Here is a 25,159-nt window from a genome sequence, read left to right as displayed (position 1 = left end):
ACTACAGCTCACAGCTTCTCATGCTGTATAGCTGGGCAGGCTGGTAGGCCCATGTTACTGTTTGTACTGACTGCTATAGTAGTTAGTACTACTGCTGTAAGTCTGCTTCTGAGATTGAGAAAAAACAAAACAATATCAATATTGAGAAAAAACAAAACAACACAAAACAAAGTAATTTTCTTGAAATGTAAAGAAGATACTTCTTTTTCTTTAAAAAAGAGTTGAAAAAAGGAACAAACAAACAGACCCACAAATCATTGGACAAAAGTTTGACACCAGTTTCAGACCCACAATTTTTTTTTTTTTTCTGCAGGAAAGATCTGCAATACCTGCTGTTGTACAGGCCTATGTGTGAAGTTGAAGCTGAGGCAAGTTGCTCCATTCTTTGCCATTCGGCTGTGGCATGTTCTCTGTCACAGTCTTCTATTTTGTGGGATGCTCCTGAATTTTTTCAGGATCTGTTCTTTTCTGCGCCCCAATTTGCTCTGCTGTTTTGCAGCACATATTGCGCAACTGGCTGAAGTTGAGATAATTATGTCATAGTGTGAGCTGATTAGGGTCTGACTTGTGGCAGCAGAGTAAAGGAACATGCACATACAAACGCTTTCATGGAAGTCATTATGTAACATGGAATTTAGAGGACAAAGGAGCGATGGAGAGAGAGAGATAGTAATAGAAAATGATCACCCCCGTGGGGCCATGGTTGACCTGAGTGAACCTTGCTCACCAAGGCCACAACTCCCAGCTAGTTCCCTCGCTGACCGGAATGTATACATGCAACATTTGCCAAGTAATGCTAGGTACTAAGCACACCAATGCACAAAAAGAAAACATTCGCATGAGTAAGATGACGCTGAGCAAAGTAGTCTCGTTTCCAAACAGTGTTTTCTTTTTTAAGCACCTGTTCGTGGCTGCTTGGACAGTAGAGTATTTCATACCATTCAAAGTATTGTGTTGCAAATTTGTGGGTATGAGAAAGTAGCTTTTTCCTTGAACTTATAAAGAAAAAAGCATCACACATTTATGTCACACCAAATGATTTACAAGTAGAAGAATTTCATAATCATTTTGATGGTCATCTCAAACCTACATGTACTTGAGTTGAATAATTTGTCCATGGCCATCAAAATATACATGTAGGCCTACTACTGGTTAATGTGGGGACATGCATCAATGACTGAGTGCTGTAGTGATTACAGGTCATTAATTGTGACTTGAAAAATTAAGTTAAGTTAATTATGGCAGATGTACTCTCTTATGACCTGTTGTTTACATCTATACACTTGAACAAAAACTATTGTTATTTTCCTTTCTTCGAAATCAGTTTCTTAGAGGTCATGTGAATTATGACAATTCTTGTGTGTGGAAAAAAAAATCTTGTGCAATTGTGATATGCATGGTGATGCTAATATTGGATAATCTCCTTGTTTTTTTTTTTTGCAATTATTTGCCTTGCACCAGGGTTTTAAGTGAAATACGAAATACAGATTATTGTCCAGTTGCCGTCCTCTCATAGCACTAATTCCAAATGAGCATGTTCAGGGTTTGCAATGTTTATGGTTTTGTAATCTGCAGTTTAGAGATATAGGCCTAAAGTACTTTTCTGGCAGTTGAGTGAGTTTTATCTTATAGTCTGCTGATGTATGAACAGTATCAAGTAAAATAAAAAAATTGCAGCATAATCTAAAAACCGACGAGTCCCGAGTGTGAATACACATGGTGTATGGCTTGATCCTACAATAGATACATGTATGTCAAGTGTTCTCAATGATATCACCTGCATGTAGGCCTACATGTATGTCATGACCTTATGTTTTCTCTGAATTGATAACATCCTGTGTTACATAATGTGTGTGACTTGTCATCAGGACAAACTGCTAGTGTGACAAATGCCATACCCCCCTCCCAATATCACCATTACCAACACCACCACTGCTAGTGTAGATACAAATAATAGGCTTACATGTAGGCCCTATATGTATACCATGTAACCTGGGAGGTGCTCACCTCCATGATGTAACTGGGGAGGGGATTTTCCAGCTTCTGTTTGGCTCAGAACTCACTGAATGCTCATATTATACCCATCCATGTGTTATGATATGGGTATAACCCAATGGCGGTGGAGTGAGGGCTTGCATTCTTTGATCACAGTACATTAACCCATTGAGGACGCGCGGACTGATTATGCTACAACATGCATTTTCCATAGACACCTGCCTGAGTACACTCGGGACTTGTCCTCAGTGGTATAGTCTTGGTTGCGGTGGGGCTTCCATTTTCCAACTATTTTGTGAAATAACGAGAAACTTCTCATGAAATATGAAAGATATTCAAAACAAAGCGATTCCAATAAAAGGTGGGACCTACCTTTTATTAGGATCTCTTTGTTTTACTTTTATTTTCATATGTCTCAGCCGTTTCAAGACCCAATTTTCATTGAATAAACTTTCAATTCCCCTTAAAATTGTTTGCTCTTTAACATTATCCTCATAAAGTGGTATCCAAGTGTCTCGCAAAAACTTAAAAACTAAATCACCACTACTATACCATCCCTTTAATCACGCTGCTTTGGAATTTCAGCATGTATTACAATCTGTTGACAATTTGTGTGCAGACCCAAGTGCCCTCTCTTTATTTGGCACTCTTATTTTCAGAAGAGAAAAAAGTGTGAAATAAACAAAAAGAGATAGAAGAAACACATTTTCTCCAAAATAATTGTACACCATGTACAATTGTAAGACTGCCATCTGTTTGTTTGACAGAATAATAATTTGTCCGTCTTGCTAGAGCTGCATGGAATAATCAAAGAGCAGGTTTTAATATCTAACAAAGTCAATTTGTCCATCAGCATCCAAAATTTCATAATGAATAGAAGCTGCTAAAAACTAGAACATCAAAGACAGCATACAACTGTAGATGAGAACGAATAGGTATTTGGGCCAGAAAAAGTGGAAAGTTGCATTAATTGTGAATGTGCCATTAATATCATATACAAATAATGTATTTGCATAGAACAAGCCAGCAGCTAGAATTGCTGCTGTATTGACCTGTAAACAACAGGAAATGGATCCTTTCATAAATTAGGCCTACATATTGTAGGACCCTATGCCACATACACGTGTATCTTCAGTCTTGAGGACAAGAAGATTCTCTCTGGAAGTATTGTGAACATTGTCCCAGCACATCTGATTGTAGATTCCCTTCCGAAATGAAGCCTCTGAAAACATTATAATGTATGAAGAGATAAATGGTAAAAATAATACTGACAGTCATTGTCACTTAAAGGGCAAAAATTAAGTTTGAGACTTTATCAGAGATATGTAAACTGTTATTTTTTTTCTTCAGTATATTTCATGGCTCTGTTTTGCCCAAATATACTGCAGATTTCATGAAAATACTGGAGGTTCTTATTCTTCAAATTGTATTACGGCCTACTATGCCTTACACATTTCTATTGCATTGTGTGGAAACTACTAGATTTTTTTTTTCACTGAAAATATGCTTTTTCAGTCATCAGAGTTGTGAAATGCTGTTTTCAAGGTTGACATCCTTGCTTTTTTTTTCTTTGATAATTGTTCCCATATTGGCAGAACACTACCAAGTTAATATTCTGTGCAGTTTTGCTATGCATATCTTGAGATGCGTGTCCTCCTGCTGTTAAACTCCCCTGGACCTTTTATGACATCATTATTGTAATGACCTGAATGTTATGTAACATTGGATAATGGTGGGGAAAGTGGATGCCAAGATGCTGGTAAGCCTGGCATGCTGATGAGCACAAGAAGAATGCTTCATTTGGTACCCTCATTCTGAAGGCTATTGTCATCATTACGCCCAATTCACTTATCAGGCTTGTAATACCGAACCAAAAGAAAGTTTGACCTGCACATCAGGTCGATATTATAGTATAAGCCTTGTAAGGGTGTTCATAGGGCAGATGAAAGGTTCAGCGATTGGCAACCTGGTTTTGATTGCTATAGCAATTTTGACTTCCTTCATGAGAGGTGGTATTTTGCACCCCAAATAGCACGTGGGCCCTGGTTCATAAAAGATGTTAGGATGACAACTCTTGCTGGAATGGCAACTTCCAATAGCAACAGCCAATCAGGAAGCTGGATTCTTGATTACCATGACAATTGCTATTCCAGCAAGAGTTGTTATCGTATCAACCTTTTATGAAATGAGGTCCTGGAGGGTCTCTTACAGTTCAAACCTTAGTTTGCTGGGGAAGATTTAAATCTTTAAAAGTGCTAACCTTCCAGTGCTAAACTAGAATCATTGAAGTTTAAAACTTTGAGTTATTAAACTGTAAGATAAGAAATTTTGTCTGAACCTACACTGAAATGATATGTTGCAGTTAAGTGACATTCAAAGGACAGGGGGGTGTTTCATAAAGCTGTTCATAAAGTTACGAACAACTTACGAGCGACTGGTAATCAGTTCTGATGTGCTATACTTATCAGAATTTCCATAATTCAGCACAAGAACTGATCACCAGTCGCTCGTAAAATGTTCGTAACTTTACAAACATCTTTATGAAACAGGGCCCAGGTGGAGTTTGTTCAAATGTTATTTGTCCACGTGTGGTGTTTCAGAAAGATTTTTTCCTCATATTCAGTGATAATGCATGTAGGTACCTACAATGTACATGGTAGATGTATTCCTCTCTGTCATGTAATTTGTCATTCTAATGATTTCTTTCTTTTGTTTCCCATATTTGCTTTATCTTTCCTACAGGAGAGAGCCATGAAAAAAGTGAGTAAAAGTTTGGTATGTTTGTCTTGCCTGTCTTTTATGTTCATGCCTTGTATAACACATTTTTCCTTTGTCTTTCTGTCAGGCTATCTGTTGTGAAACTGTAAAACTGTTTGTTTGTATGTCATCTCACTGAGTAGAGTAACTGCGTCAGTAAGCGGCCGTGCAGCCGTTCGCGGCAGGTACAACATACACGGTAATATACAGCTAAACACAGCATTGCACTGTTCCATGCACACTACACATATACTAACACACTAGCAATCAACAAAAACCAACCGATAAAATGGGCACGATCTCTGACGAAAGTGAAATTTTCTCACCTAAATGACAACATATAGCATCCAAAATGAAATTTTCGGTATTTCTTAACATAACAGTTAAGAAACAATGGTCCAAGAAACTGGATTTTTCGTCTTTTTCTCGATGTTCATGGATTTTGAAAACATATCCTCACGTAAAATAGAATTTTCGCGAGCCGATGTGGGCCGCCATTTTTTTCGGAAAGTGGATGTTACCATCGAAAAAAATGAGAAAAACACGAGAAAGACATCAACAACACCGCCAGAATTGCGATCTCGTTTGCGGCCAATGCATGTGCGCACGCTATTTTCACGTGCTTTCGCAATGGGAATTGGCGCTTACGCAATGTTCGCGAGACATGTGAAGGCGTTCAGCTAAAGATCGCGGAGCACGCGCGTATTGCATAGGGATTGTACATCGTGCCGCAAGCAGAATTACTACGTCGCATATCGCCCTTATCGGCGAAAATTGTGCTGGGTTTTGCCCTGGTAAATCATGAAAACTGCGTTGGTCAATGGTAAATTTCTTTCATGAAAACAATTGCGTTAATGAATAATCTTGTCTATGATATATGAAATGGTTGAAAATAATTTGCCTGATTTGTTTACAAGTTGGAAAAACTCCTAACAATGCTTAAACTGCCGCAAACGGGATATTTTACTCTAGGCCTAATTAATGTCTACAATATTGTACCTTTGTGAATGGTTGTACTGTAGATATTTAAAAAAGGATACAACTTTTGGACAGTTTGGGGCAGGTGATACTGGAATAAATTAGGATAGTTATGAGAAATGAATAATTCATGTTGACAACAGATAACCTAATGCCTAAACTGTTACTAAAAAGACAGTCAATGTGAAAAATTATGCTTTGATATCTTGTAATTTTGTTAGATATTTTTATACAAACAACATCTGTAAGGTTTTAAAAGTAAAACAAAAACGAGAAGCAGAGTATTGATTGTTTAACAAGTTCATTTTTAATATTGATTGCTATTATCTTCAAGGTGGGTTAACTTTGGTAATTCAATTTCAGAAAGGATCTATACCGAATGATCTGTCCTAGTAAAGTAAAATTGAATGTCTGACATTATAATGTAATTGTGTAGGGCTTTATACTGTACATACAAAGACTGCAAATCTGTCAGTTAGGAAGAGTAGCCAATCGGCCTATTAAGTCCTCATGCACAGAGTGAAATATAATATTGAAATGCATGTTTCTCTCCGTTACCATGCCTGTTGTATTGTAGGCCAGTGTAAGTTTCATTCCCATTGTCTCTTTCTCTGCCAGTTTTGTAATAACAGTCAGCTTTCCTTTACTTTTCTTTCATCCTTTCTACTTCGACTTTCCTCTTGTTATGTATACCAGTTTAAGAACAAAATGAAAGGTCATGCATACCTGACATGATAGTGAATATACAAATTTGTACCTTGTTACAGGGCATTAGCTTAAATTGATTGTATAGTTTTGGTTCAGACCTAACATCAGGTTTCTAACATTTTCTGGTGAGATAATGAGAAACCTCACATGAAATATGAAAGAGTATGTAATTCCAAGAGGAATTCAAGGTTTATTTGATGAAAATTTGTTTTGAAGTGGCTGAAATAGCAAAATAAAACCAAAAACCATAAAACTTCATTTTTGGGTGTTTCAGCCATCGTAAAATTGCTTTTTATCTAATAAGCTTAGAATAGCTCTTAGAATGACATGCTCTGTATTATTTCATAAGTGGTATCTTGGTATCTCACAAAAAGTTAAAGGCCTAATCCTCACCTCCACCAACACTATAGGCCCTAATGCATGGTTCTACAAGCCCACTTGCCCCCCCCCCCCCTTTAATGTGGTTGAATGCCATGGTGGTCATTCCCCTCACAATAAAAAGAACTGAAAAAAAAAACAAATACAAGAAAGAGAGAAAAAAAAAAGGTACAATGTAGGATACAAAGATATGACACAGAACAGTGCAACTGTGTGCAACCATACACAAATGTATCTCTGTCTTGCAGATGTGTCCCCTAGCTCCACCACATCCACAATTGTGATAAATTTTTAAGTCAAGCTCGTCATTTCCACATAATGAGGTCATTGACTTTCCAAGAACATTGTCTGGTGCATGTATTTCCGAGAAATGCCAGTGTGTGTGTGTGTGTGTGTGTGTGTGTGTGTGTGTGTGTGTTTGTGTGTGTACCACTATGACTATACAAAGTTGTGCATGGTTAGGACATTGTATATTGTGTGAGGCCTTTTGATAAATACACATAAAAAGATATAAAGTTCCTTTGTTTACACAAGTGAAGTGTGGGTGTGAATCCAAATGTGTGTTTCTCTTTGAAGTACAGTAGCTTGCATGTTTGATTTCTTTGGCATATGAGTCACTTTAGAAATAATACCTGTCTCACAACAGAAAATGAGAATCAAGTTATGAAAATAAAGAAGAGGAGTTGTGCAGGAAAGTGAGGTGGCGTGGAATTGATCAAGACATGGATTGTAATATCCATTTTGTTCTTATTATTGATCCTAATGAGAACTTTCATATACAGTCATTACTTTTGGTACTTATTGCAGAAATCTGTATGTGGAGAATCAAAAGTTTGGTCACACATTTCAGCAAAATTGTGAGGAGTGCAATAGGGCAAAGTAAAAAAAGAAAGTAGTTTCTCGTCCGGGTTTTTTGAGCAAGGCGATGAGGGAGGTCCTTACTACTTGATATCTTACTATTTTTTCGAGGATTGTCAAAATGAAAGTAATATGTGTTTCTCGTCCGGTAATTCTGAGAAAGGTAACGAGAGAGGGCTTTACTATTTTCTATATCCAATTTATGAAATGAAATATCACTGGTAGCTGTGTTAAATGAGAGACCAGGTCCCAAGTGTATGTCTTGCCTGCACTCTATGCATTTTCAAACAAATAGATATACTGTATGTACCATACTTGAAATGAAACTTCATGCATGCAAAAATAAACATTTGCTTTTTCTTTCCACTACGCGACTACAGATGTCAAAGGAAAATGACCATCTTATTACTGGTATTTAGTGTTGTAATGGCATTTCTGATACCAGTGTACTTGCAATTCTGATGTATTGTGCTATTAATTGAAACAGGTATAAAACATGTCTTTCAACAAATGTACAACTGAAATAAATTCCATGATATTCAAAACACTGCTTTATTTATCATTGGTGTTTGTGACTTTTTGTGTCCACACAGCTGGTATGTACAGTATCTGCATTTCTTCACAGTACAATTGTAGCACATTCAACTGGAAACTGGCTTGTACAATTGCAGATGGATGTCAAAATTATACTGATATGGCATTATAGCATTAAACATTTAAAGATGTTTCTTCATGTTCTAAAAAGACATTTGATAATCACTCATCATTTTGATGATGAATGATTGCATACCACACTACAGATGATACGACTCACGGCCGTGTCCGTGAATTTACATCGTAAAGAAAAGTATCCCGCAGAAATACGAGACAAACCAGAATCCGTGGAAAAGTTATTTATTTTGTAGATACACCCATTTAATAATTCTACATTTGCTGGAAAAGCACATTCATTTTTTCTTCAAAATAGAACAATACATCGCCGTCAGATGCAACGTTACAGAGCAGAGTGTACGGGCCTCTACACATTCGAATGTGTTCATGCGTGCTTTGCAGACAGCTGACAGAGTGGGGATGGGGACCCTGGACAGCTACAGACACGCACACTTTGCCAATATATGGTGTGGCACGGCCACTGCACTGGCACCGTACCTTCCGACACTGCACACACATGCACATAGTCACAATGACATGAAAATGTATCATACAAACTCGATACAATCCTCACAAGCATTTGTACAGTACAATTCATCCGCTTAAAATATGAGAAACGGGGAAAAATACGAACAATGCGCGAAATATGCGTAGAATATCAGCGATTGATCGCAAAAATGTTGCCGTTATCGCGTTCACGACTTACCGAGTGCGCTGTACATCACAGCTAGCCCAGGCCCACCCGCCGCGCCGCGCCCATCCAACTACAGTTCGACTGCTTTGTGGGTCATTACTTCTTGCCGAGCTCGCAGTGTGAAATGCATGCGTTACATACGCACTACAGAAGCTATACAGCTGTACTACAGCTAAGTAGAGGACGCAAGGCGTAATTAGAAATGAGACATCTCGATTGGTAGGTGAATTGTCAATTTTTTTCTTTTTTCGGCGGCCGAAAAAATAGTAAATATCAAAAAAGTTGATGCGGCAACTGAAAATCGATGCGGGCGGGGAGCGGGCTGGGACGAGAATTTTGAATTTCTTGGTATTTTCAGCGCCATTTTGAAAATAGTAAATAGTAAAAAAATCGATGCGGTGGCCAAAATCAATGCGCGCGAGGACGAGAAACTGGTTTGTTTTTTTACTTGGCCTAGTCCTCAAGTTACTTACTTGGTGCATCAAAGAAAGTTATCTAAGATTGTGGATCAGATTGAAAAGAAATTTTTATAAAAAGAGAAAATACCATGGGGAGAGACTAATTTTCCTTGAATGATGACAGAAACAGTTTTTTTTTTTCTAGATTTTCAGCAATATCTGGTCTACAGATATTGAAGGATGTAGGCCTACATGCAGATGTAGGCCTACATGCACAGGGTGCCGTTCGTTATTCCGAAGGCTCGTAATTCCGAAGATTCGTTATTCCGAAGGTTCGTTAATCCGAAACACACAAATAGAGGTTTGTTAATGCGAAAATGAAAAAGGGTTTGTTAATCCGAACATTTGTGACGTTATTCTGAAGGTTCGTAAATTCGAAAATGAAATAGGGTTCGCTATTCCGAAGGCTCGTTTATCCGAAAATGAAATAGGGTTCATTATTCCGAAGGTTCGTTTATCTGAAAATGAAATAGGATTCATTATTCCGAAGGTTCGTCGATCCGAAATGATATAGGCCCTAGGATCCGTAACAAACCTACGGAATAAAGAGCTTTGTTTCATTTTGGGATGAACAAACCTTCGGAATAACAAACCTTATTTCATTTTCGGATGAATGAACCTTCTGAATAACAAACCTCATCACATTTTCGGATTAACGAACCTTCGGAATAACGAACCTTTGGAATAATGAACCTTCGGAATAACGAACCTTTGGAATAACGAGCTGTAACCACATGCACATACCACTCCTGAGTGTTTGTGAATTGTCTACTTTAATGGATGCCATTGAGTGGTTACATTATGGGTGATTTCTCCTTTGTATCACACATCAAACTCACTGTTTTAATATTCTTTAAACTGACATGTGTACCGGTAGTATTAGTCTACTAGTAGCCTATAGTCATAGTCAAACATCTACTGATAGCTTGAATTACTTCGTCTCCATTTCCATTTACCATATTAAAGTAAATGTCTCCGAGATAGAATGGAGCAGTACTGCTCTTTTTGCAAAATGTGTAGTAGCTATCGTGATTCTAGCAGTTTAAGATGAAATGTCTTTTCTCATGAATAATGATGATGTGACAAGAGACCATTTGTAACTTTGAAGATAGAACTAGAAGGAATCATTCTATATTTTCAATTATTCCTGGCAAATCTGTTGGTTGGTAACCTCACTTTCTGGATGCTCAACACCAGATGCTGCAGCATCTTGTTGGTATGGGAAGAGATTAACAAGGATGACGACCACTTATTTGACCTTTGATTGAAGTTAAATGAGTATTAACATGGGGAAAGTTGTGCATGTGATACCTTTTGTTTCTGAATAATTATCAGAATTTAGATATTGCAAAACAAAGTGACAATTCTGTATCAATGAAATGATGTATTCAGTGTAGTTGTGAGAGTATTCACATTTAAGTTATTCATTTTAATAGTTGTCATCTACCTCTCAAGAGGTTTACCATCTAACAATTTTCTCACCTGATATATAGTCCTAGTAGAGACAGGAAATCTACTGGCATCTGTACCCTTTTCAACATGCACCATTCCATATCCAATGGTGCTCAGTTCATTTTGATGGAGGCCCCTGTCCAGTAATGGAGTTTATTATGTAATATTACATCACTTGGGCAAACAGCAGATGCAGAAGTCCCCCAGGCAGGGCTTTTGTTTAAATGTCATCTCCCCTGACCTGTACAGGCCTTCTATACAGCAAGCCAGGACATTCGCCCCCAGTGATGATATGATGTCTGTGGGTGTCCGTCTACTTTAGCTGGAAGCTGGCGGCTTGACCAGTGCCCTAATCATGGCCACTGAGGACATGGTCGCGGACAGGAATTTGTGGGGGCTTCTTGTGTCAACTCATCATGCCTGAGTGCTCTCTAGGCTCTGCTTTCAGACCCTTTTGCTGTTTTTTGTGCCTCTCTGCATCAAAGGTTGCCAGAGGCATTATGCTTTGGGGTTTTACATCTGTTCCTGGTCTTGTTACCATGTTTTTGAGAAAAATTGTAACCCAGTAAATTTTCTTTTGTATCTGACTTACAAGATTGCAAAGGTCAATTCTCAAGGTCAGTATTCATTCCAGATCACTGCATGCTTAAAAAATGGAAATGGTTGGCCATCGTCATAATTGCAGATAGAATGAATGCTTGAAAACGTGTAGGCTTCCAATCAGAGTCAATTCTAAGCAGCAGTCATATTGTGCTATTTTTTTTTTTTTTGGTGACACCAGATCATAGCTTTGTGGTAAAATCAACCACTTCTTGTATAGTAAAATATCTTGACAGTTAATTCAGCCTAATTCGCCCTAATCGGCCTATTCGCCCTAATTCACTCTTGCTAACTAGATTATAAATGTCTACCATGTATATGCACCTCCATTTTTCATCTAATGATTTGTCATTTCCTTCATTTTATATTAAATTTCACACCTGCGGGATGATGAAATTACAAGCGGATCCCGAAAGGCTGATTTTGTATTTGTGTAAGGACCTAACGAGGGAAAAGTCGGCCTCAGTCTGTGACATAGTTTGAGGTTAGCTGTTGCCTTACCACATTATTGGAGACATCCACATATTGTAGCTAGCTACTGAATCATTTGCAGGCATTGCACCAGCAAATACTGTAAAACCCGAAATTTTTCTGTGCATGAAAATTTTGTGAGGGGCCACGATTCACAGAAGTGAAACGCACACAAACAGTTTTGGCTACACAATGCATTACACGTATACTATACATGTTGTGTAGGCCTACTTTTAATTCTTTTGTGGTTGGCAGTTTGCAAAAGTTTCTGATGCTAAAAAGGTCATCAGCTACAATTGGCGAAAGTTTCATGCTGCATCATGCACATGTTTCTGGTTTTATACAGTATGGTGTTATTGTTGGAAACACCTGAAACCATTTGATGTTTGTCTATATTTTTGTTGCATCTTCATTGGCTATGTGGCAAATGATTCCTTTTTTTCATCTTTTCTCGTATTTTGAAAATGCTGCAACATTTCCCTACATTAGGGTGTGTGTTTGTGTGTAAGTTTTTCGCCTTTGCCAAAGTGCTGTATGAGTCAAGTGTTCTCTTATAGGGAGCGTGTACACCTGTTGCACTCTTGGAAGTGGCTACCTTTGTGTATCATTTAGTTCCACTTATCCCTGCTGAAGAGTAATTCTCAAACTTTTAACAACTGGAACATAAATGAAAAGACTCTTGCCAATCCCCATTAAAAAAAATCACTAAAATTGTTTATTACGTCTATTTTCCCTATTTAGTTGACGATATGGTTGACATAGTGAGCTTATCAGAATGCTAGTAATGGATTTTTGTAATCAACCTTTTCTTGGACTTGTAACTTGTATCACAATAAATCAGAAAGCCAACAGCTGTGTCTAACAGTCTGCCTTTCACCCATTGAGAACAGTTTGAATCTGCTACAACACGCATTTCCCAAAGATGCTTGCGCGAGTAGGCTCAGGACTTCAAGTTTGAAGTTCAGGTTTCAAGTTTATTCAAAGTTTCCACAATACAAAAACTACATAAGAACAATAATATGTAACAAGGAATACATTGTTGAATATATGCGATTAAAACAATTTTTGCAGAATATTTGAATATAAATTGACAATGCATGTAGATGCATATAGATGTACAGCTGTAAAGTGGAGGGGTCTTAGAAAAGCAAACTTGTATAATAAGACCCCTGAAAAGGCAAGTTAAGACATGTAATATAACAACTCACTACTATATACGAACATATTAAAGCCATAGAATAATTCTAGTGGAATCCCTCAAGAAGCACAGCAACCACACCCCAGAGACCAAAGAAATTGACACCAAATTTATTGCCCCCCCCCCCCTCGAGTCATTGGGTTAATATAAGAAACACTTGTGACAGTGTGACAATGAGAACTGAAACTGTCCGAGATTTGATTTGAATACCGGGGTATGTATTTTCAAGTTTGACATGTACAAAGTGTAGGTCCCCTACAATATTAAATTGCTTGGATAGATTCTTGAAGTCCATCATGAAAGTCTGTAGTCATATCTTTACTGCATGGAGCAGTGAATGGCATTTGCGTGTACGAACAGAGTATCATGTGTTGCATATTATACCATTTTGAAGGCTAAAATGGAGAATCAAATTATGACCTCAAGAGATTTAGGTGAAGAACAGATTGTCTACCAGAGGAAAAAAAAAGCTTTAATGATCCTGACCTTTGTCAGATAAAGATGATCTAACCATTACATAACAACTGAATCTTCAGGAAACACCAGACAGACTTCGTTGTGGAATTATACAGACTAACTTGTGCCATGGTGTGATAGCCAAGTCTTTTGCACACTACATATACAGCCAGGGCTTTATTTTGCACACCAACTACAACATAAGGTGTTGCCTTTTGCTTGAAATAGGGCTGATTAATTTATTGGAATGGGTCAATTCCTTCAGAATTTGGTATACAATGCCTTTATCATTGTCAGTTGAATTTTTCACTGTGTAACATTACTATTGCAGAAATGGCAACAGGATTGCTTTTTCAGATAAAAGGGCTTTCAGACTCTTCTCGCCTACAAAACGATAAAATTGCGAGATATAGCAGATACATCCTGGGTCTATCTGCATATGCACAAGTTCTGCACTTTGATTGTGACTCAGAAATAATGTAATGATCTAGATTTAGATTCTTCTTCCTTTAAAAGACTTAAAACATTGTGAGGTGAGAAGTACATTGTAGTTTAAGGACAAAATCTGACCAGACCTTGCACAACTGTGTGCATCAGACAGTTAAAATCACAGACATTTATTCCTGAAAAGCAAGTTGAATGTGAAAGCATCAGCAAGATAGAAATAAACCAAGGTCTCACACTATCATAATGTTGATCTACCCAAACAAGGATTCTAACCAAATTTCTTTAAGGTTTTTTCATTGAGTGTTTATAATGTAGAAGACACATACAGCTGTAAGCTTACTCATTATTGTCTTTGGAATAATCTCAGATTCTGTACAGGTGTATTAGCTTTGATGATAAAGTTGGTGGCAAAAGTCGGGTTGAAGGAAAAGTTTATCAAGAGTTTCGTTTCAATCCAAATAGGTCTTGCTTGGATGAAGGGCTAAAACAACTTCCTTTTCAATGAGCCATGACCCCTTCTAGATCTCCTTCTATATTTGTGACTTCAGGGATTGATGAGTTTTTTCTTGTCTTTTGTGGTCCTCTTCATTCCTAACCTTCTACCTTCCCTTTCTTTATTTTTGACTGGTTCTTTTTTTTTTTATTTGCAATGTTTCGATAGAAAAGATGATATTCTAAGGAAAGTGACACTAGTGCTCAACGGTGGCGAGTTGCATTATGGGATTGAAATCATGTTTTTTATTTTATTTTATTTTTTTGTGCATAGCATTCACATGTACCACACAGGGTAAATTATTGTGAGAGTCCCCCCCCCCCCCCCCCCCCCCCCCAAAAAAAAAAAAATGCACCGAGATGCGCATGGTAAAAGTTATGCCCTATTTTTCATTTTATTTATTTTGTGTGTGTCTGTGTCTGTGTCCACACACAAGAATTAAAAAAAAAAAAATGGAAAGCAAAATCTGACAAGGTCTTCATGTGTTGCCAGCATATGTTGTGCTCTTCTTTTTTTTCTCTCTCTTCTTCTTCTCCATCTTCATCTCTCTTTTTTCTGGAAGGATTTGCTTTAACTGTACTTGTTCAAGCAAGTGACAGGATGTTTAGGAATTCTTTTTACATGAATATACAGGTGTAGTTCAGAGCCATAATTATCCGATATGTGGGATGTAAATCTTCGTTTAAACGCAGGTTGCAAGGCCTCGTGAGGAGTTTGAAAGATTGAGGAGGAGAAAAACAACTCAAAACTACACGTACATAAGCACTTGGAGAGCACATACCGCCACCAGACAGCTCATTTCCACATAATTAATATGCTAGAAATGACCCTACTTATATATTTCCCATTGTAATAAAGAATAATTTCTAGTTGTCAACACGTAAGCCTCCTGCTGTGCCTAGAGTGTGCTCTCATCAGTGCTCATACGTGTAATATGTGCACCTCAAATATGTGTAGTTTTAAATTTTCTGAATTATAGGTCCCATATCTGCCATATAGGCCTAAAGAATCCCTCAAAAAAAAATAGTTCTTGGATCTAGAAAGCAATCCAGACCACTACCAAAATTTAATCATCTGTTTTTTGTGTCATGAGCAACTTTCCCTGTAAATTTCAGCCAAACTCACTTTCAGAATTTTGAGTTATTTTGCAAACCACACAATTCCCCCCCCCCCCCAAAAAAAATACTCTCCTTGATGGAGGTAACAAGAGTAGCAAGGAGTTATGGATCAGAAGTTGACTAAATTAATGATTTAACATATTCTTAAAGGAAACCTGAAGCATTTTAACTCAAACAAGTTCTTGCTAAATGCTTCCACTGAAGAATGTTCATTATGTTTGTTTCACAGAATACGATAACTTCACACAAACATTTTATACTTTTCCACCAGAAAATTTTGCTGAGAAACCATTGTTGAATACCATAAGGTCTGACCACAATGTCCACTGCACCCAGTGGTCAAGACCTTAGAGAGGATGGAGTCTAGGCACAAGTGACCACTATGATCTGGCAAAAATCCAAGAAAACAGTAATTTTGATATCAAGGGAACCCCCTGAGGTGCAAGCAAACTGGCAATAAACAAGTTCTGTATTATATTGTCCATTTCCAGGAAATATCATTGCGTTGATTGTGCTTTGATTTCGAGAAAAAAAAAAGAGGGGGAAAAAGAAAAAAGAAAGAACTTTCAGGAAAGGAGACATCCAATTTCGTAGAATGTGTCCCTAAAGTGTAATCAGTATAACACTGACTCATGTGTTTCCCCGCCTACATGCACGTTTTGATGACCGGGCGGTGAGCGGTCAGTGGAAGACATACAATAGAAATTTTGCTGCTGTTTAGTCTTTACTTTCAGTCCCAGATAGCATCTAGAAGAGGAAGTCTGCAAAGTTATAGATATCAGAAATGTATTTCCCCTTTTAAGCAAGTCACTTTAGGAGCATTTTGTCCAAACTTGTGTGCTATTTTTTGTATCCTGTAGATAGCGTAAGTAAAAAGAATGAAAGGAAAATCATTCATTCTTGCTGAAGATTGTGTTCTTGTGATGTAAGAGGCGCAGTGTTTCATTATAGTTGCCGGACAGCTTTCACCAATAGGCGTACATGTATGCCACAATGTTTCCAACTGATGGATAGGGCCCTACTGCCTTCTGTAAAATGAGGAATGTTAGCATGCATTTTAATTTCGCGAATTTCGCAAGCGCCAAGATTCACGAAATTAAAATGTACGCGAAAGTTCTTGTCAATACAATATGCATTGAATGCCAGTGGCAGTTTGCGAGAATTTCATGCGGAAAAAAAGGCCGTCGGCTCCAATTTGCGAAATATTCATGCCGCGAATATAGGCCTATCATGTTTTACAGTAGATATATCATTGGCAATAGGTCCATTCACATTTACTGTGAAAAAGTGTGGCATTTGAGTATTTGAAATTCTGCAGTATTTTGTGTGGTATTTCATACCCCGCGTTCACATTGCTCCCTGCGACGCGGGGAAAGTCCCGAGCTGTGGGACTTTCTCCTCGAAAACCATAATGTGAACGCTCGCTGGGACTTGTCCCCTCGTCCCCATGAAGCAAGTCGTGTACGGGGACAAGATTTGGAGGGGAGGGTGACCTTGGGGCGCAATTGATAGCGTCCACCTGTGGTCATCAAATGTGCACATACGCTATGCCTGGTTTCAAGTGGCAGAGCTCGAAAATGCTCCCGCAGCTCGGGGACAGATGAGATATCAGTGTGAACGGTCAGTCGTAAAATAGACAAGATCGCGTTGCGGGGACCAATGTGAACGCGGGGACTATGTTAAAATTACCACAAATACCTTGCTATATACCTTGTGCAACACTGTGGTATTTAAGGTGGTAATTCAATCTTTGCATGAAATACGATGTGAATCATTTCAAGATATACCACTACTGCACTGTGGTTTAAATTTTTCATGTGAACTAACACACTTTATAATCTTCTCCCTGTAAAGAGATGTGCATATGTGCAGGGCTTATACCTCAGGAGAGGTGTACTTTTGGGACTGAAATGCCATCGTATTTCATGATCGAGAACTGTACCAATTGAAATACCGTGGTATCTATTACAATGGTATTTTGCCAATGAGAACAGTGACTGCAAATGACTGTGGTATTTAATGCCATGGTAATTCCATTGTGAATGCACCTAGGGTAACTTGCCCTGTTATATTTGTGGAGGTTGGGAATATCTTGATGAAGGACATAGCCATGGCAAGCATCTGACCTAGAAGAATCTCTTGTCTCAACTTTCTAAACATATCTTCACTCTGATAAACAAATGGGGTCAGGCATTATGCAACATTATATAACAAGAAGTGACTGTGTTTGTCCCTTACCTATGCCATGGCGGGTGACATGGCTTCTGACTCCCTGGGGTGAAATCATGGGTGCATTCATCAACTCACTTCTGGCATAGAATTAAGCTTTCCAACTCACTTTCAGGGAGCTTTTGTCTGATATTTTTATGGAAAGGTGTTCTGATTATGGGGTCAGAGAGGCATTTGCAAATGCGCTTTAATATTGGGTATTGAAACATGTTTCAAACATGGGAAAGAGGATAAATGTAGCCTTAGAAGGAAGAACAGAGAGAACAGATTGTTATCAAACCCTCTATCCACATTTACGTGATAATTGCAAAATGTAATTGCAAAATGTAATTGCATTATTTTGTATTCCATGTGCTGGGCAAGAGCTTGTCTGTAGATAGAGTTGGTGCATGATAGCTTTTTCACTGTAGGTGTTTTGTTACTTTCATTATTTTAATAATTTCTGGCATCACTTTTATCATTATGGATGTTGTTATCAGTATTAAACTCATATCCAAGTACAAGTTGTATGTTGTGACCACATCTATGGCAATTTGGTAAAAGAATCAGTCAATAAGTTTGTAAGCTGCACAGGTTACAGGTCATTAGATAAATTGATTTTTTTTTAAATTTCTATGACATAATTTTTCCTATCTTCTTTTGTTTGTTTATTTTTAGAGTCACCATACATTCCAAGCTATATGGACCTTAGCAACGGTCCAGAGCCATGCGTGGTGTGTGGAGATGCTGCAACGGGATACCACTACAGGTGTATGACTTGCGAGGGATGCAAGGTAGGTCTCTTCCAAAAATCAGAAAATTTTTCTTGAGGCTTTTTGGCTGCAAAAATATCTTGTATGGCATAGTGAAAGCACATGAGTGTACCAAAGTACTTGACATGCACTTACACGTAGATTGAGTATGTTCTTAATACACTAATGTGTGTAGCGGCGGAAGATGCAGTTTTCAATGGCCCTTTATTGATAGTGAAAGATCAAGCTCGACTCTTCCTTGTTGAACGTGTAAAGGTCAAGTCATTCAAAGAATGTGAGCTTATACCATAAATCAAACAAACCCTAATTGCAGAGAATCTCTACATACACTGTACAAGCTAAGTTTCCTCTACTGTGACAGTTTGCTCTTAATTTGTTTTTACGTTATTTTGATCAGTTGCTAATCGTATTCTCATTTACAAAAGTTTTGTCTCATGCAAGTGTAGACCTATATTGTATTTTCAGAGTAAATGCCCTGATAAGCTAAAAAAGTGGGATAGGTTAAACACAAATAAAAAGTGCAACTTTTGAAAATACATATGTGACCGTGCACCTCAAAACGAACATAAAGTCGCACACACTGATTTTGCGTGAGGACTGAAAATAAGTGAAATGGGTCAACCCAGCCGAACTTGACTTTTTCATATTTTCGAAAGAGCGGGTCTTCTTTTACATTATGCTAAGATTTGGTATCATAAAACAGGCAGGAAAGTGTGTTTTTTTAGCAGTTTATCTCGAACATTTTTGGTAGAATAGTGTGATTAGGTGTGTCTTTAGAATCCCTTTTTCATTTCTGAAAAACCTTGTCCACACTCTTCACTTTCGACTCTAATAACTTTTGAAAGGATAGTGTACTGCTTTGAAAGTTGGCATTAGTTATGGACAGAATGTGTTAATGAGGCATGCTTAATTTCACTTTAGTCTGATAATCCCTTCATTGTTGTTACTCTGGTGGTTTACTTCCTGTTTTTTGTCCCATTCATCGCACAGCCAGCACGGTTTGGTAAAGATTAAGCGCTTGAATAGACACTGTACTTCAGAGCCTCTTTTCTCAGTTCACACTTTTCCTGAGTTTGTGTGTTCATTCCAATAATTTAGATAGGTTAGGAGAGTCCATTTGATTTGAGTTATAGTACATCATTTTAAAGCTTAAAGTCTGCTCTTTCAGAATATGGTCTTAACTAAAAATTCATGTCTGGCGACTTTTTGTTTGTTTTGAGGTGCAGGGTCACATATGATCTGACAAAACTGTTTTGTCCTCCGCAGGGATTCTTCCGGAGAACCATTCAGAAGAAGCTGAGTTACTACTGCAAGTGGAACGAGGAGTGTATCATCGATAAGACAACAAGGAATCAGTGTCAGCAGTGTAGATACAAGAAGTGCCTGGCTGTAGGCATGGCCCCAGATCGTAAGTAAAATGGCGAAAAGATTATACAGTCAACCCTCGACGTTGCATATGAAAGTAGAATAATTGTCTAATTCAAAGGTCTTTCAAGTTCCCTTCTCTTTATATTCTACTAATTTTAATCTCTCGTGAGTCAGATTTTTTCTAAGTTAAAGCCCAAACAAAGTTCTGGTACGCCTGCAAAAGTTGTCAAATTTCGCTCCTAAATGTGAACGTATGCTTAGGAAATGTGCAGAATAACGATGTTATTACAAGATATTCGTTGGGTAACGACGAAAATGCGAAATATTAACAAAAAAGGTCCAGTCTCAGTACTTACCCGAACGGGGTCAGGCTAAACTCGGACTCGGGGATAACTCGGCTTCGCTTTGACGGCGGGATGAGTTGTAATGGTTGTCCCTCTGATTGTACAGTGTTGTCCTATGGGAGCGGCCTGTATAAACTAGCACTTCGTGTTCTGGCTACTCGCTAGCAGTAATGGTCCGAGTTGTTACAACGCGCGCATCAAAAACCTCTTTTGCGCACATGCAAAATTAGTGTGCGCCTATCAAGCACCTCTAAAACAATCAAAGGCGCTTGATAAACAACAGCAAAAACTCCAAAGACCGCGCGTCTCAGCAACTGAGGACAGCGCTGTCATTTTTGTTTTGTTTTGTACAGGATTACGTTAGCACGCACTTTCCTGTCCATTCAGTTAGGCCTCATTTGGTATTATGCAGTGGCCAGTAGAATGTGGCGATCACTTACTGCGTGTGAATTGTCTGAAGTAGGGTCGAATTTTTCCCGAGACCGAGTTAGTCTGGAGTCTTCTGGAATAAAAGTTGGTTTTCCTACTATTATTATTTTTCTCAAAATACTCCAAACCGACTCATCATTCCGGCAAACCGTGTCAGCCAGGTAAGTTTCTTAGTGGACTCTTTCGATATATTGCAAGCAAAAATGAAATGGTGCTAGACGGGTTCTCAAGCACTTACCGAAACTTAGTTTTCACTTTAAAGCTATTTCTTCAGTCCAAATAGATTCGACTTAGACAATGTTGACTGTACGACATTCAGCTACAGCAAAATGCTATTCTCTCTCTTTTCCTGTCCTTGCATGTATAATGAAGCATTACATATATTGGAAGATTTGAAAAAGAATAAGTACTAGCATCTTTTATAATATATCCAAAATACAGATGAAATGACGAGTTTGATAGCAAAAGGAGTTAACTCCTTTCATGTCAATTTGAGGTATTTGCAGTTGAAACTGCTTGAAAACAAAGAAAATGATAAAATATGTGGTTTCTTGTTTAATCATAACTTGAAGAACATTCCTTGTTAAAGGATAAGTTCACCTTTATAGACATGTGGGTTGAGTGACTGCAGCAATATTAGTAGAACACATCAGTGAGAGTTTGAGCAAAATCGGACAATCCGTTCAAAAGTTATGAATTTTTGAAGTTTCTGCTCAGTCACGGCTGGATGAAAAGACTACTATAGCTTGTGATGTCACATGAGTACAACGATATAAAGAAAGAATAAAGAAAATTCAACATATTTCCATTTTTCTTGCATAACAAGAGAACACTCGACTTCTCTCTTTCACAAGGCAGGGGGAATAGTATTACCCTTATACACACATCAGTAGCAAATCGAAGAACTGTGCACTTTATTCAAAAAATAAAGTTTTGTGAAATTCTCTTTTTATTTTCCTTATATAGTTGTACGCATGTGACATCATACACTGTAGTAGTCTTCTCTTCCAGCAGTGACTGCGCAGATACTTTAAATATTCGTAACTTTTGAACGGATTGTCCAATTTTCCTCAAACTTTCACTGATGTGTTCTACTAATATTGCTGCATTCTCTCAATCCTTATGTATATGAAGGTGGACTTGTCCTTTAAGGTAGCCTGTGAGGCATCACTGGAAAGGTTTGTATTTTTTCTCTGATTGATGATTGACTCACTCTAAAAGGCTTAAAGGGATCGTATAGTTTTGGTTGAGACCTAATTTCAGGTTTCTAGCATTTTTTTTGGTGAGATAATGAGAAGTCTGATGAAACATGAAAGAGCATGTAATTCTATGAGGAATTCAAAGTTTATTCGATGAAAATTGGCTTTGAAATGGCTGAGATATCCAAAAAAGAGCGATTCTAATAAAGTGTGGGACCCACACTTTATTACGTTCGCTTTTTTTTACTTTGTTTTTGGATGTTTCAGTCATTCCAAACCCGATTTTCATCAAATAAACTTTAAATTCCTCATAAAATGGTGTGCTCTGTACTATATCAGAAGTGTTCTCTTGGTATCTCGCAAAAAGTTAAAAGCCCAATTCTCATCTCCACCAATACTGTACCATCCCTTTAATGGTGCTTCACCCAGTTTGCTATCAAACTCTTCAAATGTCAGTAAATCTGTAATGAAAGCAAAGGTGTGGATAGCATGTTGCATACTTTGTGTATGTATGCACACATACACAGTGATGCCTGAATGCATGATATTGGATATGATAATGGTTGGGTGTTCATCACACCGACCACCTAACGTTTTTCTATCACTAGAAACGTGAAAAATCTAACAATTTGCCTGAAATTTTACTCACGTGTGGAGAAAATACTCCGGATTCACAAGCGCACACTGAAAATGCGATCTGAGGTATGCGCTCTAGATGGCGGCTTTGAACGCGTGGGGTGTCATTTTTTCCGCACTCAGTTGCCCTGTACATTTCAACCGACCACCCGGACAATACGTATAAAGCACACTTAAATGCGTTTTTTCGACAAGCTGCTGTTTTTTTATAGCCGTCATTTTTCTCCAATAATATTTGAATATATTTTTAATCCTTCGATATTACTTTTGAAGGACTGTTTGATGAATTTGAATTGATTTTCATTAGGAAACTTTTCATCGTAATTGAAATAAATTAGATGAGTCGGTTTGTTTTTTCACATTCATTTCTCATTTCTGCTTCAACTCGTACGGTCGTAGTGGACGACAAAATAATTATATGTCATGTACATGTGTACATGTGTAACGTGTGTGCGTGATCGTACAAGCGGCAGAGTTTGAGAGAGTGGCATAATGACAATTTTGCGGTCTAAATCGTCAAATTTATTACAGAAGGATACTCTACATCTAACAACGAGTCAGCGAATGTAGGCCTAGTTATATGTAGTTACATGTTAAATCTTATTCGATTTTGCTAAATTTCGGTAATTTAGAGGGAATACTTATTTGTTTTCGCCTCATTTTACTCGGTAGCGTAGCCCAGTGAAGAATAGAACACCGTTGCACGTAGTCACATGCGTACATTTTCTTTCTGTACGCGCAATGCCATTATAGAGCGCGGTTGGTTGATATGGACCCGGTCGGTGTGTTGAACACCTACCATACTCTTAAAACATACAGACACATGGATGAAGAGCAAAGCAAATCTTGATGAAATGGGTCCAAATAGTGGAAATCTCAAAGTAAGAAGATATAAAGATTCAGATAACATATGGTAGGATCCTGTATCTACCTCTTTAACAATGTATGAGTTTGTACTAGTGTTTCATTTTTTTTTTTAAGGGGGGGGGGTTGGAGAACAATCATAAATAAATTAAAGTTTTTCAGTAAACAGTCTATCATAATTGAGGTATGCAGAGACTTTTAATGTGGGGTGGTTGCTGGTGCCGCTTTTATCAAGAAGAGCTCTTCAAAAGAAAGAAAATAAAAACCACACACACACACACAAGCAAACAAACAAACAAACAGAAAACCAAAAAAGAATTGGTGTCCTTGATGTCCTTGAGTAACCTTCTTTGATTCAGCTGGAATAAAAGGGAAGAAGGATTTCACTAATCCCTTCAGTAAGGTCACCTTGAGGACACATGCTCAGCTTCCTTTGTCATCCACTGCGCAAATAATGAAGAAACTCTTCTTTTCTCTGCTATTCTTCTGTGTGTGTCTCCTTTTTCCTTCTCACACTCCCAAGATCGTTAGTATTTTACCAGGGAGTAGAGAGAAGAGACACTCTCTATAATCTAAAAAATATCGGGTGAAAATTTTCACTCCTATACGAGTGAATACAAAAAAGAGTGAATTTAGAGTGAAATTGGGGTGAATTTTGAGTGAAAATGTTCATTTTCACTCGTTTTAGAGTGACCTCAGGGATCACTCCAAAATCTTCGAGTGATCCTTGAGGTCACTCCAAAATGAGTGAAAATGAACATTTTCACTCAAAATTCACTCCAATTTCACTCTAAATTCACTCTTTTTTGTATTCACTCCTTTAAGAGTGAATATTTTCACTCGATTTTTTTTTTTAGAGAGCAGAGTATATCTTCAAAGCAAAACCAAAAACATAAACAAACTGAAAAAAAGGGAGGAAGATAATATATATAATGTAGAAGGAGATGAATGGAAGGAGTACATGATGTAGAGAAGGAGCAAAAAAAAAAAAAAGAAAGAAAAGTACTGAAGAGTGTAAACTTGAAACTTGGTTGCCAATAGCTGTTGGTACCGGATATGACGAATTAAAAAAAAAAAGGATTAGAAAAAAGTCCATCCGATTGTAGACACAAATCAGTTGGCACATTCTTCTGGTGTACTTGAAAATATGGTTAGCTTTTTTTTTCCACATTGCAATACCAGTGATAGTGATGTAACATTGTGATGTAGAAGGTATATGATTAGCATGAAAAATGTTTAATGTTATTTCATTCATATAGGTTCAGTAGGGCAGCTGAATTCTTGTGACTACTGGAACATTGTGAAGTCTTTGAACATATCGTCACAAGTCATTAGAAGTAGGAGTTTCTTGATGTGCCATATTTCTGTACACATTGGCGTTATCATATGTGACTGGCGACAACGGTTTCAGGCAAAAGTCGGGAAATTTGAAAATTCATTTATTCACTGAATCACATTGCCCATTTCCTAAGCTTCGCATTGATATAAAACACTTGTATTCTTTGGCACCATAAGTGGGCATAGAAAGAGAAATAAAATGCACTTTTTAAGTTGTTAGCCTGACAAAATTGCGAGAAAACAGGCTTTGAAGATTCACCTCTTTCTCAAAGACAATGTCCGAGCGGC

The 25,159-nt window shown here is 37.8% G+C and overlaps 1 protein-coding gene across 1 annotated transcript in view; it reads left to right on the top strand.

Moving 5' to 3' along the window:
* LOC139731181 (thyroid hormone receptor beta-like) overlaps positions 1-25,159 on the top strand; it is a 55,726-nt gene that overhangs the window by 6,771 nt on the left and 23,796 nt on the right. The window contains exons 3-4 of the mRNA XM_071642410.1: positions 18,599-18,714; positions 19,960-20,101. Of these exons, the coding sequence (XP_071498511.1) occupies positions 18,599-18,714; positions 19,960-20,101 (258 nt within the window). The remainder of the gene's footprint in view (positions 1-18,598; positions 18,715-19,959; positions 20,102-25,159) is intronic.

This window comes from Diadema antillarum, unplaced genomic scaffold (genome assembly GCF_040938485.1).
Source record: "Diadema antillarum isolate AM-2024a unplaced genomic scaffold, OU_Dant_1.0 scf00000000, whole genome shotgun sequence".
Classification (NCBI taxonomy): Eukaryota; Metazoa; Echinodermata; class Echinoidea; order Diadematoida; family Diadematidae; genus Diadema; species Diadema antillarum.
Note: the sequence above shows the minus strand (reverse complement) of the source record. Positions and strands in the feature narration are given on the sequence as shown.